The 19,726-nt window shown below is 38.7% G+C and overlaps 2 protein-coding genes and 1 long non-coding RNA gene across 9 annotated transcripts; 1 reads left to right on the top strand and 2 right to left on the bottom strand.

Annotated features, from left to right (window-relative positions):
• Positions 1-1,537: 1,537 nt before the first annotated feature.
• Positions 1,538-8,780, top strand: tcta (T cell leukemia translocation altered). 3 transcript variants are annotated; one of them, XR_008387143.1, is made up of 3 exons: positions 1,538-2,399; positions 7,631-7,685; positions 8,005-8,780. XR_008387143.1 is itself a non-coding variant. In XM_053636901.1 (3 exons), the coding sequence occupies exons 1-3, from the start codon at positions 1,727-1,729 to the stop codon at positions 8,045-8,047; spliced, it is 309 nt and encodes a 102-aa protein (XP_053492876.1). In that variant the 5' UTR covers positions 1,538-1,726; the 3' UTR covers positions 8,048-8,780. The 3 variants fall into 3 exon arrangements, 1 of the variants encoding a protein (XP_053492876.1); XR_008387142.1 differs by having other exon boundaries at positions 7,631-7,713; positions 8,005-8,057; XM_053636901.1 differs by having other exon boundaries at positions 1,538-1,937.
• Positions 2,392-4,172, bottom strand: LOC128615064 (uncharacterized). Its single transcript, XR_008387144.1, has 3 exons — positions 3,096-4,172; positions 2,977-3,012; positions 2,392-2,880 (listed from the first exon to the last, which is right to left on the bottom strand). It is a non-coding gene; the product is annotated as an uncharacterized LOC128615064 (long non-coding RNA).
• Positions 8,781-8,862: 82 nt separating the features above from the next.
• On the bottom strand, positions 8,863-19,406 carry glyctk (glycerate kinase). Of its 5 annotated transcripts, XM_053636880.1 has the most exons (6): positions 19,368-19,406; positions 17,338-17,378; positions 14,928-15,313; positions 12,359-12,510; positions 11,970-12,145; positions 8,863-9,901 (listed from the first exon to the last, which is right to left on the bottom strand). In XM_053636880.1, the coding sequence occupies exons 3-6, from the start codon at positions 15,269-15,271 to the stop codon at positions 9,017-9,019; spliced, it is 1,557 nt and encodes a 518-aa protein (XP_053492855.1). In that variant the 5' UTR covers positions 15,272-15,313; positions 17,338-17,378; positions 19,368-19,406; the 3' UTR covers positions 8,863-9,016. The 5 variants fall into 5 exon arrangements, with proteins under 5 accessions (XP_053492855.1, XP_053492856.1, XP_053492857.1 ...); XM_053636881.1 differs by lacking the exon at positions 17,338-17,378 and having other exon boundaries at positions 19,368-19,399; XM_053636882.1 differs by lacking the exon at positions 19,368-19,406 and having other exon boundaries at positions 17,269-17,360.
• Between the last annotated feature and the right edge of the window lie 320 nt (positions 19,407-19,726).

Here is a 19,726-nt window from a genome sequence, read left to right as displayed (position 1 = left end):
TTTTTCTTCTTAAGGTATAGCTCAAGAAGCATCCATAATCTTTCTTTGTGTCAAGGTCAGACCAGGGACAGCCGCATCGGAATCATTATGACAACAGCCGGAGGAATAGGCTTGTCTCCATTGCCTACGGCCTTTAATTTTTTTTTTTTTTTTAAATATAACATGTCACTTTGTTCTGAAATCTGCAGGCAAAGCAACCTGCAGATCTGATGAAGGAACATGCTTGTGTGCGAGTGTGATGCCGTGTGTTGGTCTGGATCCAGGGAGTATTCCTGCCTTGGTAGGAGGGGGGAGGAGTGGGTGTGTTTGGGGGATATCATTTTGTTATTTAATTATGGAATCAAGTAAGATGAAAAATCCACTGAAAACAATTAAAATAACATGCTAGTAACAAACCTGAAAGTTCCCCCTCTAGCTACGCCTCTGTGTTCCAGTGTTCCAGGAATAAGCTTTGAATCCACCATGGTCATTATAACCTCAGCAGTTACTGAACTAATATAACACTTTGCAGACATTTAAAAAATATTTTTTTTAAATGTGATGAGTTACATCTTAAGCACAAGATTATGCATTGGAACAATAAACCATTGTTAACAGCACAGACCATTATGCTGATAAAGAAACATTCAGATTAAAAAGCATCATAAATCACAAACAGAGGGCAATACTATCAGGTTACTATTTAGGTTACCATCAAAATAAAATTAGAGAAGCCATTGGTTTGACAAAGCCAACATACTGTTCTGTTTTATAAGCTTCTTATTTTTGTTATTATTATTATTATTATTATTATTATTATCCTGAGACCCAAAATTTCTCAATGCTACTCCTCCCTGAGCATGTCTTTGGACTGGGGGAGAAAACCAGAGTACCCAGAGGAAACCCCCACAGCACAGGGAGAACATGCAAACTCCACACACACACACAGGGCAATGGTGGGAATCAAACCCCCCCACCCTGGAGGTGTGAGGTGAATGTGCTAACCACTAAGCCACCGTGACTCAGCACATGTGTTATGCATATATAGATACTGGTTTAGTAAGTGAGTTTTCTGTGCGTTACATGTAGCTTGCAACTCTGACGTTGCCAGATCTTTGTGTCATAGATGGTTATACATTTTTCAATAAATCACTGCCTTTAAATTCAAGTAGATGCTGTCTCTTCCAGTACCCTCAGTGCAAAAAAGTGTTGTGGACTTTAAAGCAATCATACTATTGAATGAATCATTAATAAACCAATTAATTAACTAAGAAATTATTTTACAGTCAACTGTTTTCTTTTTCAAATATGACTTTCATAGATGTTGATGTGTCAAAGATAGCTTCCATCAGAATGACTTAAACACTCAGAGCACACTCAGTTTGTATGAAAACTAGTTAACTAGCTCTTAAAATGGCGGATCATCCACACAAAACGCTGCCATCATACAGCCCATTCCCAAGGCCTATAGGAAACACCGTTTAACCCTCAACAACCGACAGGAGGCACCATAGCATAAAATTATCTCTATTTTTTTTTGCTGGCTGAAGAAGAAGAAAGCTTCAGCCTTGTTTACGTTGGTTGTCTTACAAATAATGAAAATGGCTAAATGGCTTTAAGTCCTTGTTGAGCGTCTGTTTTCTAATAGTTATTTTTGTAACTGTCGCCCATCTTAACTGAATTGTGCCCTGGCTGTGTGTTGTAGTGAGCAGGGTTTAATGAACTAGCATTAGCTCTCCGGACTAACATGGAGGAACCGTGGGGTTTCGAGTTCCTGTCTCGCGTCGTTGACAATTTAGTGTCTTTTCTGGCCGAATTTGTTGACGACTGGCTGGCCAACGACATGAGAGTCGCCGTGTTCAAAATACTTTTCAGCTGGCTCATCCTCAGTTTAATCGCCATACATTTCGCTTGGAAAGTTTACGGTAACACGGTGAACGACATGTACTACAGGCAAGGTGAGACCCCGGCTAACTAAGCGCATTGTGTGTTTGACTGGGAAGTGAACATCTCGTTTATAAATAGTGTTTTGGGATTGTAGTACACGATTTAATACAAAAACAAACAACTGAACCGAATAAACATGAGATGGTCGACGTCTTATTGGCCATATAATGGAAATAATCCCCCCCCCCCCAAAAACAAAAACAAAAAAAAACAACAAAAAAAACGAAGCTCAAAATAGTGGCCCACTTAATTCTGATAAATCTCGAAACAAATATAAAAAAAATAGCATATTTAAAGCCTAATACGTCATATTGATATGAATTAGTTCATTCTGTAGTGACTGGCCAGCTCTCATAGCAAATAGCCTTTACATGGATATTACAGACAGGGTCAGCTTTGTCTAAGTGATGAAAAATCCTGCTGCTAAAACACAGACCGAGATGCTCAAGCTTGTAGACCATCTTTGCCAGCTGGTAAGTTATTTTCCAGCTTTCTAATTACTTGTCCAAACTGATCAGTAAATGTCCAGTGGCCTCTACTAATATTGACACCCTTGGTAAAAATCGTCTTTATTGTTTAACTGTTTGATCTTTTGTACAAAAATACTCTGCTCTCATGGATATCAAACAATTGCAAACACAACACAGGTTTATAAATAATAATAATAATAAAATCTTTAACTATAGGTGTCCAACAATCCAAAACCCCTATGAATTCATATGAGTAAAATATATTTGAAGTATATTCCTATTGATATTTTACATTTTTGTTGGTACACCTGGGTGACTAGGAACAGGAAATTGTTCAAGCATGACTTCCTGTTTCACAGGTGTATAAATATGAGGTAAGACATGTCATATTCCCTTCAAAGTCATTCATAACAATGGGTAAGACCAAGGAATATAGCTGTGATGTGTGGCAAAAGGTTGTTGAGCTTCTCACAATGGGAAGTATCTATAAGAAAATAGCACAAGCATTGAAAATGTACAATTTCCACCATCAGGGCAATAATTAAGAAGTTCCAGACAACTGGAAATGTTATGAATCAACCTGGAATTGGAAGTGTGTCTATATCGTCTCAACGCACTGTGAAGAGGAGCACAGCTGGAGAATTGCAGAAGTCAATTGGATATCAAACAATTGCAGAACTACAATCTGAAGTCACCTACATCACCAAAAGTTGTTTGGAAGGGTTTCAAGAAAAAAGCCTCTACTCCCATCCAAAAACAAACTCGAGCGTCTTCAGTTTGCCAGACACTACTGGAACTTCAAATGGGATCGGGGTCTATGGTCAGATGAAACCAAAATAGAGCTTTTTGGTAATAAACACCAGAGGTGGTTTTGGTGCACACAGAGAGGTATCCATATGGAAAAGTACCTCATGTCCATGGTTAAATATGGTGGTGGATCTTTAATGTTTTGGGGCTGTTTTTCAGAGGACCTGGACATTTTGTTAGGCTATATGGCATCATGGACTCGATCAAATATTAACAGATATTAAAATGAAAACCTGACTGCCTCTGCCAGAAAGCTTAAAATGGGCCGTGTTTGGATCTTCCAGCAGGACAATGATCCAAAACATACATCAACACAAAAATGGTTTACTGACCACAAAATCAAGGTCCTGCCATGGAAACCCCAGTCCCCTGACCTGAACCCCATAGAAAACCTGTGGGGTGAACTGAAGAGCAGAGTCCACCAGCATGGACCTCGAAATTTGAAGGATCTGGAGAGATTCTGTATGGAGGAACGGTCTCAGATCCCTCACCATGTATTCTCCAACCTCATCAGGCATTATAGGAGAAGACTCAGAGCTGCTATCTTGGCAAAGGGAGGTAGCACAAAGCATTGATTAAAAGGGTGCCAATAATTGGGGTACACATATATTTAACAAACTTTTTTTTTTTTTTGGATAAACTTGTTTTGTTTGCAGTTTTTTGTTATCCATGAGAGCAGAATATTTTGTGAATTCATTTAAAACAAAAGATCAACAGGTTAAACAATAAAGACAAATTTTCACAGCCTTCTTTGCTCATATTTACCAAGGGTGCCAATATTAGTGGAGAGCACTGTATTAGATTTTTGTAATTGCCTTACTGTTGTTACTTAAACACACACACACACAACTGTTGTATTAGCACCAGTAATTCAGAAACAGGTTCCTTTCTACCAACTTGGCCTTTGTTTTGGTAGCTGGTCAGAACAAGCTGGATTTTTCAGTAGGGAGGGCTAAGCCCCACATGCTTTTCAAATATAAAAGGACACGAATATAAGGTTTCATTTTGGCATCCAGATAAGATTCTTTGCTGTCAACAAATGTTTTAAAGCAGATTGTTTTGGACTTTGGTGGAACCAACCACACCACCACCAATGGTTGTAGGAAAAGCACACAGAATGGTATGAAGAAGCGAGGTTGGGCTGATTTCTTTCTAGTCCAGACTGTACATTCATGCAATTTATCAGTGACATTCATGTCAAGTGATTACACAGAATGAAGCACTCCCTAGATTTTATCTCCATTTGGGCTGATGTATCGTTTTGCTGACACATCCTTAAGAGATCATTATGAGTGATTGAGAAAGTATATGTCACAGGTGTAATGAACATGTAATGAAATAAGTGGATTATTTGCTCTATCATCACACCCCCTCCCCACCAAATACCTTTGGAGAAAAGTAGACAGATTAAACAAAGATTGTCCAATCAAAATACAAAACACACAAGAGAATAGATGACAGAACCATAAGTACAGTGTTTGATCGAAAGGTTTTCTGTTCACCATGTTTGTGTTTGGAGGAAACATGACATGAACACAGTAGAACATTATAGATTTGTGTGTGTGGGGGGGGTTTAGAAATCACAAATGAAGTTGTCTTTAAGTGTGTGTATGTGTGTAATTTGGCCACATAATTCTTATTAGGCCATCATGTCAATGAGAATTCATGACATAATTCACTGCTAAATAGAGCTGCGACAAGTAATTGATGAAATCAATAATAATCGATTATGAAAATCGGTGTCAGTGAATCTCATTATTGATTAGTTGGTCTGTGCGCGAATCTGTGGCTGAATGAAAAACAGCGTAAAGTGTTGTAGAACCACTAATGTTAAAAGGTGCTATGTAATCTGTGTGCGGAAGGCGGTGTGTTTACTCACTGTTACTTCTGTTCCGAAAACACGCATCGGAGAGTAAATAATAAAGTTCCAAATGATGTACTGTAAACTTACACTATGCATTACATACTCTACTGTCTAGTGTATGGATTTTAGAAAGGCAATATCATCTCAAATGGAACAGTAACATTTTATAATAACGGGAAGTATAAGCCGTTTCCCAGTTTGACGTCAAATGCACGTTATGCAACGCCGCTAGCATTAGCCTAATACCAGAGTCAACAAAAATACATTTCTTGTTTACTGTTTGTCAACGTTACCTTTTAAACCCAACATGACCTCAGTCACCATCAGACGGAGGTGTAAGGCAGTGTAGCATTTTATATTAAATACCGTGAAGAAGACTGTAACCTGTAAACTTTACAAAGCGGAGCTTGTGTAGCAGGGAAACACAGCAGTCAGTAGGTTTACATGGACAACGATAATCCGATATTAACCAGATTAAGACAATATTCTAATTAAGAAACTACCATGTAAACAGCGATTTTTTTGATGACCTTAATCCGATTAAAGTCGTAGTCAAAGTAAACACAAATGGAATTAAGACATGTGGAGTATTCCTGTTTTAGTCGCACTACAGACATGTACACACCTTTTTCACACTATTAACGTCCTGTGGGAGTTTTCACTGCATTTTTTGGCACAGGACACGTACGTACACGGCAGTGCCCAACCGCTTGACGGCAAACAAGAGAGCACGTCTGTGTCCGCAAGTCATGTAAACACCTTAATCACAATGTTGTCTTATTCAGAATGACGTCAGTAATTAGATTACTGCTGTCCATGTAAATGCAGTCACTGATGCATGAGCACAAACGTGTTTATATCCAAAATGCTCCACTGTGTGCAAGGGGTGGGGGGAAACTGGTGCGAGTTGCTTAAAAGGTTTAGTTTAATTTAAGTTTGTCATTATATGCTGTATTTGCGTGCTTGCAGTGTAAATTCTGTCGTTTATTATAACTGAAGTGATGTATTAGTAACGAGGCCGCATTGCTCCTCATGCGCGATGCAGACGCGATGATGCACAGTGGGAGCACAAATAAGATTTATAATGTCTAATTAAAACACTATAATCAGAGTAAACACAAGTAAAACAATATGTCTAAAGGCAGTGAGTAACACAAACCACAAGGTGCAGTGAAAGTGAGATTTTATTATTAATATTTAGAACTGAAGTTTAATTCAGTACTTTTTTGTGCATCCATTAAAATAATGCATATCTATCTACTATCTAATAAATTGGACAAACAGTTGTGTTAATGTAAATTTTTATAAGTGTTTGTTTGTAACACTCAGTATATGGAGTTTAATTTAAATAAATTAAAAAATGACACTGAAAGTTTGCCCTCCCCCCCACATTAATCAACTAATTGAGAGAATAAATAAATAAATTAATCGGCCGAGCGATCGATTATGAAAATAATTAAATAATTGTTAGTTACAGCCCTACTGTTAAATAAGAAGTTTCGTTGTTGAGATATTTATGGATATTAGATTTTAGCCCTCCCATCTCATGTCATGACACTGATTATAGACATTATAAATGACAATTGCCATTCTCTTCAGTGGTGTAATTTACTGACCTTAAAACTGTTCAAGGAAAATTCTGGATTCCAGAGGTGCTTGAAAGTTTGTGAACCTTTTAGAATTTTCTATATTTCTGCATAAATAAGACCTAAAACATCATCAGATTTTCACACAAGTCCTAAAAGTAGACAAAGAGAACCAAATTAAACAAATGAGACAAAAATATTATACTTGGTCCTTTGTTTATTGAGGAATAATATTATATATTATTACATATTATATCTGTGAGTGGAAAAAGTTTGTGACCGTCTAAGATTAGCAGATAATTTGAAGGTGAAATTAAAGTCAGCTGTTTTAAATCAATGGGGTGTTAGTGAGCACCCTGTTTTATTTAAACCAAGAAGTTTCCTGAGGACCTCAGAAAAAGAGTTGTTGATGCTCATAAGGCTGAAGAAGGTTAGAAAACCAAAGAGTTTGGACTCCACCAATCTACAGTCAGACAGATTGTGTACAAATGGAGGAAATTCAAGACCATCGTTACCCTTCCCAGGAGTGGTCCACCAACAAAGATCACTCCAAGAGGAAGATGTGTAATAGTTCGTCACAAAGGAACCCAGGGTAACTTCTAAGCAACTAAAGGCCTCTCTCACATTGGCTAATGTTAATGCTCATGAATCCACCATCAGAAGAATAATGAACAACAATGGTGTGCATGGCAGGAGAAAACCACTGCTCTACAAAAAGAACATCTCCATCCGCAGTTTGTTAAAGATGACGTGGACAAGCCAGAAGGCTATTGGAAGAATATTTTGTGGATGGATGAGACCAAAATAGAATTTTTTTGTTTAAATGATAATCGTTAATAATGTTTTAGATCATAATTATACAGAAATCTAGAAAATTTTAAAGGGTTTGCGAACTTTCAAGCACCACTGCGTCCAACATAATCTAATAGAGATGTTTTTGGATTATTTTTCAATCATCTTTCTTTGTCATTAATCAGGAACTGGGGGACAGAATGGTGGCACACCGGATACAGCACCTCACCTGAGTGGATGGTAGGTGTCCAGACTTCTTTGCTTCCAGGTACACATATTCTCAGATTAACTGTATTTGTTATATTTATTTTTCTTTATTCAGCTTCATGGCAGACCAGTGATTAGATTTCCGCTTTATTGACAGTATTGGCATTTTAAGTAGCTTCACATGCAAAGCAGGGTCTTATGCATTTATGCTTAATTAATGGTGAATAGCAGCTTCTTTTTCAGCCAGTGAACAAAAAAAAAAATTAGACACTATAACTACACGTAGTACACTTGTATTGTTCCCTAAATATTGTCTCTCACAATTTTTAATTTTTTTTTTTTTTCTGTTTAGGGAGAATGCTGCCAGAGAAATCCTAAAGTCACACCATGAGTGATCAGCCACCAGTTGGGTTCATTTTGGCTAGAGTAAGAACCACAGTGACTTATAAGACCTAAGACTTACTGTAACCAAATTGCTGAAGGAAAAAAAAAAACATTCAGGAGATGCTCACGTGAAGGTTTTGAGAAGTCATTGTGATATCTGTGCACAAGATTGTCAAGAAAAAGGAACCAGGTCTGGCTTGGTGAAAAGGAATCGGAAGAACCGTGACTGACTCTTTGCTGACACCTAGCAGCACTTTGTTGGAAAGACTTTTTGTAATGAGAAAATTATATAAATCCTGACATTGATTAAACTTCACGTCCATCCTTTCAGCTGCAAGCTTGTACATATAGCAGTGAAGACCCTGCTCTCCTAGTCTCAGACTGCACAGCTTCTGAGCAGCAACAATTACATTACCATTTAATTTATGACATATTTAGCATTATGTAACTGAGCCTGGGGATAAAGTTGGCTACAACAATACACCAAATTCTGACATAACAATGCACTGTTGTCTTGTAAGTCTTGCCGAAAACTTTACTGGGATTTCACCCTAATTTCACCAGCTTCTTATTCCATAGTTGACTGAATAAAAATAACAGCAAGTATGTTCAAAGGTGTAAGCATATTTGTCTGTACACTAACCAGGCAGTTGTTTTTGTAGAAGAGCAGACTGTCTACCTATGCACTCTGAGTGAAAGCGTTTTACACTCTGTTGTGAAAAACAATAAAAGGCCATTCTTACAGTTCTGTCATATATATATATATATATATATATATATATATATATATATATATATATATATATATATATATATATATATTACACACACAATTTGTCTTACAAAACTTGTACAAAAATCGTATGTAGCACTAGGAACATCCCGTTGGATGCTCTCAATCTTACTAGACAGATCTTACTATGCTTAAACGTATTGTTTTCCTTACAAATCTCATACCAAGTAAAAGGTCTTTCGATCAGCTACTCTGTTTGTGTTGGTGGAGGCAGAATCATCATATGAACATCCATTACATTGGTACCTGTGAGCCCTGGCAGAAGCAACTTCTGCCCCTTTGAAAGGGATGAGAAAAATGTGAATGAATCATTGTTGCGAAGAAATCCATCAATGCATAGTCCCTGACTTTTGGCCTCTGCTTCTATGTTCCCATCACTAACTGCTCCAGCTGCTTCAGTAGGGCCATCCTGACCATCGGTTCCACCACTGAGGAACACGGTCATGCTTCTCTCCGGTGCCCTGCTGAGCTCTAGGCCCACCCTCAGGGCTAGCTCTTGGTTTCTTCCACCTCTGCCTTTCCCCAGTAGCTGGACAGTGGGTTCACCTCCAGCCAGCAGGCATGTGGCATGCCTGTTTTCCTGCCTGCCAGCTTCCAAATGTTTAATTGTGCTACATAGTTCCCAGCTCCCAACCCCAACCTCTGCTCCCAGTTTGAGAATCTGAGCTCTGAGCTCTGGAGACTCCTTCCCTGGAGAACAGGCGAAACGAGACAGCAAACCATACAGTTGGGCCACAGCTTGGACATTACCACTCACCCCTGGAGATAGAATTACTGGTCGAAGGCCTAACTCTTGTGCTTTACGGCTGGCGCATTCCAGAGCAATAGCATTGGAGCCAATCACAGCGTTGAAAATGTTGACTTGCTGTGGTTGATCCTTCAGGCGGCTTCTCTTCTGGGAACCAGTTTGATTCAGAACCTCTTTCACAGATAACGGGAGAGTGGCAGAGAGGTTGTAGCGGTTCAGGATGGCCCAAACTTCCTCCAGTGACGTCTCACTACATACTGTTGGCCCACTGGCTATGAGATCAACTGGATCTCCAATGATGTCAGACAGAATCAGACCCACCACCTAACAGAAGGGACAAAATGGAATTATATAATGCTGGTGAAAGACTACAATCCTTTCTGCCATGCTGCCTTTTAGCTACAGTCATTGGGGGAAAAAAAGAAAGTAAATCCTCCTTCAATTCTATGTTTTTATTTATCAGGACCTTTTTTTTAACCTATTTATTTTATTTATCAAAAACAATTGTGTGGTCCTCACTAACTTCTATAAACAAGCAAATAATCTCAGCTGACAACAACAACAAAACAGAACAGATTTAAATAAGTACTTATTTTTCCCCAAAAAAAGTAAACCATCATTCAGAAACCATGTGGGGAAAAAATAAGTACACCGTATAATTCAGTAACATGTAGAATTGCCTTTAGCAACAATAACTGAAGTAAAAGTTTTCTTTAGGAGTGTATCAGTCTCTCGCATCGTTTTGGAGAAATTGTGACCCACTCTTCTTTACAACACTGATTCAGTTCATTGATATTTGAGGTCATTCGTTTATGCACAGATCTCTTAAGATCCCACCACAGAATTTCAATATTGTTGAGGTCTGGACTTTGACTTGGCCGTTCCAGCACCTTCACCTTCTTCTTTAGCCATTCAGATGTAGATTGGCTGGTGTGCTTGGGATCACTGTCCTGTTGAATTACCCAATTCTGGTCCAGCATAAGATCCTGGACAGATGGCCTCACATTTGTCTCAAGAATATTTGGTTTAAAGTGGAGTTCAGTGTTGTCTCAATGACTGACTGCAAGTTGTCCAAGTTCTATGGCTGCAAAAGAGGCCGAAGTCATCACCCCTACACCAGCATGCTTGACAGCTGGTATGATGTGTTTTTAGTGATATGTTGTGTTTGTTTTTGCACAGCACTGTATACTGTGTGTGTGTGTGTGTGTGTGTACACACATATACATAAACTACCGGTCAAAAGTTTGGAGACACTTGACTGAAATGTTTTTCAGAGCTTAAAAAGCTTTTGATCTGAAGGTGTATGATTAAATGTTTGAAATCAGTGTTGTAGACAAAAAATATAATTGTGCCAACATATTCATTTCTTTCATCAGAAAATTTTATTTACAAAAAAATATATTTTTAATGGATGACTTGGAACAAATTATTCCAAAAAATCAGCCAGTAAGTGTCCAGCCTACAGTAGGTGTGAATTCCTTTAATACTGTTTAAAAAGCATCTCAGGGGGATTCCTCAAGAAATCAGTTGAGAAAATGCCAAGAATACATTTCTGGAAATTCTAGGCAAAAAGGGGGTCTACATTGAAGGTGCTAAAATATTAAATTATTTTGATTTATTATTATTATTTTTTTTATTACAACATAATTCCCATAGTTCCATTTGTGTTACTCCAGAGCTTTGATGACTTTATTATTATTATTATTCTAAAATGCAGAAAAAAGTAAAATAAAGAATGAGTGTTTCTAAACATTTGACTGTGAGAGTGTGTGTGTGTGTGAGAGAGAGAGAGAGAGAGATGCTTTATACAGCAAAGCAAGAAATTCAGGCCCAAATATAGCGACCACAACAGAAAAATGTGGGATAATACTAGGTGGGCTGCACATGCAAAATTTCACCCTGAATGGAGAACATTCAGAATCCTTTGTTGCTAATGTATATTACCAGTTGCTTGTAGCTGGTGACAGTGATATGCACTAGGTATAATTAGGTATTAGTTCTCAATTCTGTTTTTTCTGCCTTGTTGATTCACAAGGTCACCATGTATCAGTGACTCATATCTGTAAATACTATGAGCATACCTCTGCCCAGAAGTGACTGGGAAATCAACAGTGGAACATACGTGACTCATATGCATCATGAACAACAAGAAGTCACATCTGGGAGATAATCCATCATTGCAGAAGGTGTGATGAAAAAACCCACATGAATTTGCACCAGATTTCTTTATGGCCACAGTGCCATGTATTGGATACATATCTGATCTAGGACCACATAAAGTTTTTCAAACCTGAATCACAAAGATTTAAATTGAATCAATTTAACATCGGTATATGAATGTAGCCCCTGTTTAACGTCTCTTTTTTAAGTGGAGAGAGTTACATAGGTTTACCTGAGCAGGGTCTGCGCTACAGGCCAGGCCTCCACCTTTCAACAGTGACAAGGCTCTCCTCACTGTGTTTAACTCCTGAATTGAGGCCCCTGCAGCCGCTAAGCGACGTGTCACTTCCTGTTTTTCCTGCAGGGTTATTGGTGGCACTGGAGCGGGTAGTAAAGCAGAGCCACCACCTACGAAAAAAGATGTGCCAAACGAACACACACAGAAATGCCTACAATGTCTATTTTTATTTAATCAGCAAAATAATAATAATAAAAAAAATGGATGCCATCTAGAAGCACACATTTAAAATAAAATTCCACTTGAGTGGCAAAAATGTATTGTTTGTCAAATGTGCAGCTCTGGTTGAAGCTTGGATGTTGATTATAAAATTGAGATTGTACCTGATATGAGGACAAGCAGCAGATCTCGTTCAGTAAGATTGCTGGCAAGTTTCCAGATGCTCTCTGCTGATCTTTGGGCATCTGTGTCTGGCAGGTTGTGTTTAGCTCCTTCCATCACTTTGATTTTACTGCTGGCCTCTAGCAACATGTTTCTGCAATTATAGAACAGGTACATCAAAGGTCATATTAACACTTTTAAGTGCAAGTACATTAAAACCACTGACGGGTGAAATAAATTACATTGATTATCTCGTTACAATGGCGAGGGCCAAATTGTGATGGCTAGATGACTGGGTCAGCACATCTCCAAAACGGCAGGTCCTGTGGGGTGTTCCCAATATGCAGTGGTTAGTACCTACCAAAAGTGGTCCGAGGAAGGACAACCAGTGAACCGGCGGCAGGGTTGTAGTTGCGCTACGAGACACTGAGGCATGCCTTTGACCAAATGAGAGTAATCAATGGTCAGCAAATCGAGCCTAATGTCGTTGGGGATTAAATCGATTTGCACCAATGTTTATCATCTGCAGACAGATAGGCTGGTTGAACGATTTAATAAAAGCATGATTAAACATGATTCCGAAGTTTATTCACGATGATGCATGGAATTGGGAAAAGTGGCTCAAGCCCCTGTTATTTACAGTACAAGAGGTCCCACAAGCCATCATGGGGTTTTCCCCATTTGAATTGTTGTACGCACGCAAGCCTCACTATGTTTTAGACATTATTCGGGAAAATTGGGAGGGAGCTTTGAATGGTAAAATTGAAATTTGGTACATTCTTGACCTGACAATAGGGATAATTAACATAAGAGAAATTACCACAGGCACAAGAATGTCAATCCCGGCTGTATAACACGGGTACCTGGCCATGGGAATTTGCACCGGGAGATAAAATGCTTGTATTATTAACCACATCGTGCTCCAAATTGCTCACCAAGTGGCAAGGGCCCTTCAAGGTCACACGGCAAGTTGGGGACATCGACTCTGAGGTAAGCCGAATGGATAGAGGCGAGGCACGGCAGGTTTACCACCTCAACCTCCTCAAACCATGGAGGGAGGCGGTTCCCGTGGCTTTGGCGACGGTCATTCCAGAGAGGGAGGAGCTAGGACTGGAGGTAAATCTACAATGGTGCTTGAAAATTTGTGAATTATATATACAATTTTCTACATATCAGCATAAATATGACCTAAAACTTCATCAGAATTTTACATCAGATTTTTAAGTCCTAATAGTAAAACCCAATTAAACAAATGAGACAAAAATATGATACTTCGTCATTTATTTATGATCCAATGATCCAATATTACATATCTGTGAGTGGCAAAAGTGTGTGAACCTCTAGGATTAGCAGTTAATTTGAAGGGAAAATTAGAGTCAGGTCTTTTCAAGGTGTGTGAGTGAGTGCCCAGTTTTATTTAAAGGACAGGGATCAGTCTGATCATCACAACACATGTTTGTGTTAAGTGTATCATGGCACCAACAAAAGAGATTTCTGAGGACTTCAGAAAAAGAATTGTTGATGCTCATCAGGCTGGAAAAGGTCACAAAGAACCCAGAGTAACTTCTAAGCAACTAAAGGCCTCTCTCACATTGGCAAATGTTAATGTTCATGATTCCTCCATCAGGAGAACACTGAACAACAGTGGTCTGCATGGCAGGGTTGCAAGGAGAAAGCCACTGATTTCCAGAAAGAACATTGTTGCCTGTCTGCATTTGCTAAAGTTCACGTGGACAAGCCAGAAGGTTACTGGAAACATGTTTTGTGTTCAGATGAGACCAAAATAGAACTTTTTGGTTTAAATGAGAAGTGTTAATCCAATACTAATGTTGTGGAAGGACCTAAAGCAAGCAGTTCATGTGAGGAAACCCAACAACATCCCAGAGATGAAGATGTTCTGTACTGAGGAAAGGGCTAAAATTCCTCCAAGCTGACGTGCAGGACTGATCAACAGTTACTGGAAACATTTAGTTGCAGTTATTGCTGCATAAGGGGGTCACATCAGATACTGAAACAAAGGTTCACATACTTTTGCCACTCACAGATATGTAATATTGGATCAGTTCCCTCAATAAATAAGAGACCAAGTATAATATTTTTGTCTCATTTGTTTAATTGGGTTCTCTTTTAGGACTTGTGTGAAATTCTGAAGATGTTTTAGGTCATATTTATGCAGAAATACAGAAAATTCTATAGTGTATTTATTATTACTATAAAATAATAATAATGATAATAATAATAATATCATCATACATGTCTGTAATAGCTACAAACAATTTGGCAATGCCAATCAGCTTACAACGTATGTCTTGTGACTGGGGGAGGAAACAAGGAGTACCTGGAGGAAAACCCCGCAGCACTGGGAGAACATGCAAACTCCACACACCCCCAACCCAGGAGGTGTGAGGCAAACATGCTTGATTATGAATTTCTAACAGTATAATTAAATGAAAGAAAAAACCCTGAGCTGTTTTCCCCTTTAAAACTGTTAATTGTCCCCAAAAAATATTGAGGTGAGCTCTAGCTCCACCCTTCACACCACAAAGCACAACATATACAATGGATACCTACAGCTTCCTGTGACGTTGCAGTGTTTCCTGAATTCCACGAGGCACACTAACTATCCCTTGAACCAGGTGATCTCCCACAATCCTCTCTGCCTCTGCAGCCATCCCCAGCACAGCCTTCCCAAAACCCACCAGATGCAGGTTATGACAGAGCTTGAAACTGTGCTCAGCCACCACCAGCTCATCCCCCCGTCGCTGTAGAGCTCTGCGCACCACGCTGTCTGGCTGCACTCCCTCCACAGCGGCAGCAAAGATTGCACGAGCTTGCTCTTCTAGTGAACACATGCTTCTGACCCATAGAGGGCTCCAGGGAAGAACAGAGCGAGAGTGTGTTAGGACTTGGGCCATGGACCAATCAGTTCATCCACTCTGGCTGGAAAAAGGCTCCTCCTGACATTTTAAACAATAAAGGTAAAATTCAGAAATGTAAACAGCATTTACAGTGGTTGTAGCACTTTAAGTGTAGAACTGACATCATTATATAGGGTGATTCAAATAATGTTAACACTTGTAAGACACTTTAAGGCTGTAGTGGAAACACTGCAACTCAAGGAGATTAGGTACATATTATTTATTTTAAAACTGTATTGCAAAAAATCAAAAGGTATTGCAATAGTACTGCAACGACAAGAATACAAAATTGTAAAGAAAATGCTGGAAGATAGTTTTAGTAATTTTCACAATTTAAATTAACAAAAAACAGATCAGTCACATGGAAAAAGTAAGTACACCCCTACATTTATCACACCTTCAAATCCATAAAATTTTAATCAGGTGTTCAAGTTTGGGTGCCAGTGATTATAATCTTCTTAGGGAGTGCAGGTGTCATTTAAACCTCTCCATCTAGTGTCTGGTGTTCCCTTTGCTATTGAGGTGTGTGGTGTCTTCATGCCAAAATCTAGAGTTCTGTAAGGCCTTCAAAAAAAAAAAAAAAAAGGTTGTGGATGCCTTTGAGTCTGGCAAAGGATTTAAAAAGATCTCCAAATTATTTGAATTACATCATTCCTCTGTAAGGAAAATAATCTAGAAATGGCACAGATTTCAAACGACTGCCAATTTGTCTAGGACTGGACATCCTGGCAAATTCGGCACAAGAGCAGACCATCTGATGCAGAAAGTAGTCTCCCAAAACCCCAAAATTTCATCACAGGATCTGGTAGTAAGTCTTGCAACTGTTGGAATCAGAAAGAGATTCCTCAAATTTGACTGGCATGGGAGGTGTGGCAGGAAAAAGCTTTTGCAAGACTGCAGTTTGCCAATGGGCATATAGGCAAAGACCAGTAATGTGGTGGAAATGTTATGGTTTGGGGTTGCTTTGCTGCCTCAGGGACTGGACAGTTTGCATTCATTGATTGAACTATGAATTCTGCATCAGTGCTTGAAGATTATGTGAGGCCATCTGTCCGAAAGTTGAAGCTGAACGGAAAGTGGATAATGATCATAAGCACACTCGCAAATCCACCATGACTGGCTCAAGAGAAGAAATGGAGGGTTATGGAATGGCCTAGTCAAAGCCCGGATTTGAATCCCATTGAAATGCTGTGGGTGGATTTGAAACGGGCAGTACATGCAAGAAAACCCTCAAACATCTTGGAACTGAAAGAATATTGCATGGAAGAGTGGTCAAAAAATTCCAGAAAGCCTGGTGGACAATTATGCAAAACGCCTACAAGAAGTTATTTCTGCCAAAGGGCTTCTACACAGCTATACAGCTTCTGAGGCCAAGGGTATACTTACTTCTTCCACAGAAGGATATCACTTTTATTTATATTTCTGTTGAATAAATGATTGAAAAAGCTAATTTTCCTTGTGGTTTTGCTCAAGAATATCAACTTCATTAATAGGCATTCTTTCAAAGATACTCAAATGTTTGCTTGTCCAAATGTCAAAAAAAAGCAACACTTTCCATGGGGTGTATTTATATTTTCACATGACTAGAAACCAGACTTAAAAAGGAAACCGTCATCTACTAAGTAACACTGAATGATGGGATTATAAATCATTACAGTAGACATTCATATAAAAAAAGGCAAATAGCACTTTGATTTCTAAATAATGAAGGCAGAAGAGCTGCTACTGAGCAAATTACTAAGCTTCATCATGTACATAGACATATTGGTTAACAGTGATTGATAAATGCAAACAACAAACAGCACCCTAATGAACATTGACCTAGATAGTATGATCGACTTAATAAAATAGAAGGTAGTTCTTCATTCAGGCACTTACCTGCACAGCCTGGACTAAAGAAAATAACTTTTTTCTAAGTGACACGTACAAGTAAAACTCTGCACTCAGACAGTTCAAACTATCTGGCTAAACTGTATGTCACTAAACCTGCTTACTTTGTGAATAATGATTGACTGGTGCTGGCCATAGGCCATAGAGGACAAACAGCAGGGTTGAATCATTACCTCATTTTTGAAGGCCTCTTCAACCGCTGTAGACAGACTGACTGATGGACACAACAAAATAACTTTATTTAACATTGTACCTTACAGTCCATACAGGATTTCACAGCGTTTTTTTTTTTTTTAGATTGTTGATAAAAATGCTTGCTTTTGCTGCGGCTTTTTTGTGTCGTCCCCCCCCGTTTTCTGCTTTTTTGCAGAAAACTATTTGAATTGGTGACATTGTTTTGCACAGTCTTTCACAGTGGTGTATATCTGTACGGTCTTTCGCGGTGATGTACACAGCTAGCATCAAAAGCAAATACGAATAAAATCACTATGGAGAACAATGAATGCTCCGTAATTATAATGTGTAATGTTAGCTGCATACGTAGGTTTCAGTGACTCTGTTAAATATAACAAAAAACAACAACAACAACACTGTACTATCACATATGTCTGAAAAAATGCACAATAACACTCTTTAATCTCTCGTAGTGTGTGTGTCTGTGTAGGAAATTAAATTAAAATGGCGGAATGTTCCCATGATGCAGCGCAACATGACGTCGATTCCCAAGCCGTGTTGGAAGTATTGTAAACCGTATGATCTCGCAATAAGAGTATGGCGCTATAAGCGGAGTTAAGTTAGTTTTGTTTTCGATATTCGTCACATATTCGGCGATAAATGGCATTAACTCCAAAACAACTTGCCTCCCAAAAAATCAAAACAGTATTACCACCAAAAGGGAAAAGCTAATAATGTTGCACAACACTGCTTTTCATTATTTTCACTCGATATAATGAGCACTGGCCCGCAAAAGCCATTGCAATGTGAGTTACACCGGAAGGCTCGCTCTAGGTGAAGCTGTAAGTAAGGGACTGTTGGGAAAGTGCAAGTTTTCTTCATTTTTTCTTTAACATCGTGGGCGGTGTTTTTGTAATAACCTTTTTTTGTTGTTGTTAAAGGGCGTATAGTCATGAAACCAGTGTCATTCACTAGAGGAGGACCGTGTACATATTTCACAACCTCTCTTTTCACCAATACTAGTGGAATGCAGACCTGCATGTCCAAAATTAATCAATCACATTTTTTGTAATAAAAATGAAAGTTAATTTAATTTTGAGCATGCAGTTCCCTTTTCAGCCAGTAGGGATGAAAAGAGAGGTTGTGAAAGATGTCCACTGTCCCTCTCTACTGAATGACACTGGTTTCATATCTCTGTCTCCCTGAAGGACAAAGCTATTACAAGGATGTGATTAATTTCAGACATGCAGCTCCCTTTTCAGCCAGTAGGGGTAAAAAGAGAGGTTATGAAATATGTCCATTAACTTTCTCTACTGAATAACACTGGTTTCATGTCTCTATATCCCTGATAGAAAGAGCTATTACAAAAACAAAATTAATTTTAAATATGCAGTTCCCTTTTCCACAAGTAGGCGTAAAAAGAGAGATTGTGAAAGATGTCCACTGTCCACCTCTACTGAATGACACTGGTTTCATGTCTCTATCGCCATTACAAAAAGAAAATGAATGTTGGACATGTAATCCCCTTTTCCACCAGTATTGTTGAAAAGAGAAGTTGTGAAAGATGTCCACTGTCCTTCTATACTGAAGACACTGGTTTCATGTCTATACACCCTTTAACAAAAAGGCTATTATAAAAACACCGCCCACGAGGTTACAGCAAAAACGAAGAAAACATGCACTTTCCCCACGGTCCCTTACTTACAGCTTCACCAAGAGCGAGCCTTCCCGGTGTAACTCACATTACGAGGGCTTTTAAGAAACAGCGCTCATTATATCGAGCGGAAATAATGAAAAGGAAGCTTGTGAAACATTATTAGCTTTGCCCTTTTACTGGTTATACTGTTTAGATTTATTTTGGGGGCAAGTCATTTGGAGTCAATGCCATTTATCGCCGAATATGTGACGAATATCGAAAACAAAACTAACTTACTACACTTATATTTGCGTATACAGCCACGTGTGTGTTAACTATTTTCCGCTTTGTGATGTACATTTAAGCAGAAAAGCAAACGCTCTATAAACTGACCTGTGGGATTTCATCCGTTCATCTGTTTGCACTATAACGATTTGTAAACAGACGTCACTTCCGGAATTACTCACCCACTGTCAAAATAAAAGTTTTGACATTCGGAAGGGTAGAGGACAGACTGGAACGGGTTTTGCATCGGATTTAGGGACTATAATTACGTTAAAAAATAAATATGGAAAGGACCTAAACTTATATGAACATACCAGTGTTGAGGAAAGTGTTATATCCATGTTGAACAGCAACACATATTGACCATAAGGTGGCACTGTTATAACACTCAGTTTAAACTTGTCCTCTAAATACTGGCGCGATTTGTATGTATTAAGTACAAAATAATTTTCAGATAATGAAAAAAG

Source organism: Ictalurus furcatus, chromosome 11 (genome assembly GCF_023375685.1).
Source record: "Ictalurus furcatus strain D&B chromosome 11, Billie_1.0, whole genome shotgun sequence".
Classification (NCBI taxonomy): domain Eukaryota; kingdom Metazoa; phylum Chordata; class Actinopteri; order Siluriformes; family Ictaluridae; genus Ictalurus; species Ictalurus furcatus.
Note: the sequence above shows the minus strand (reverse complement) of the source record. Positions and strands in the feature narration are given on the sequence as shown.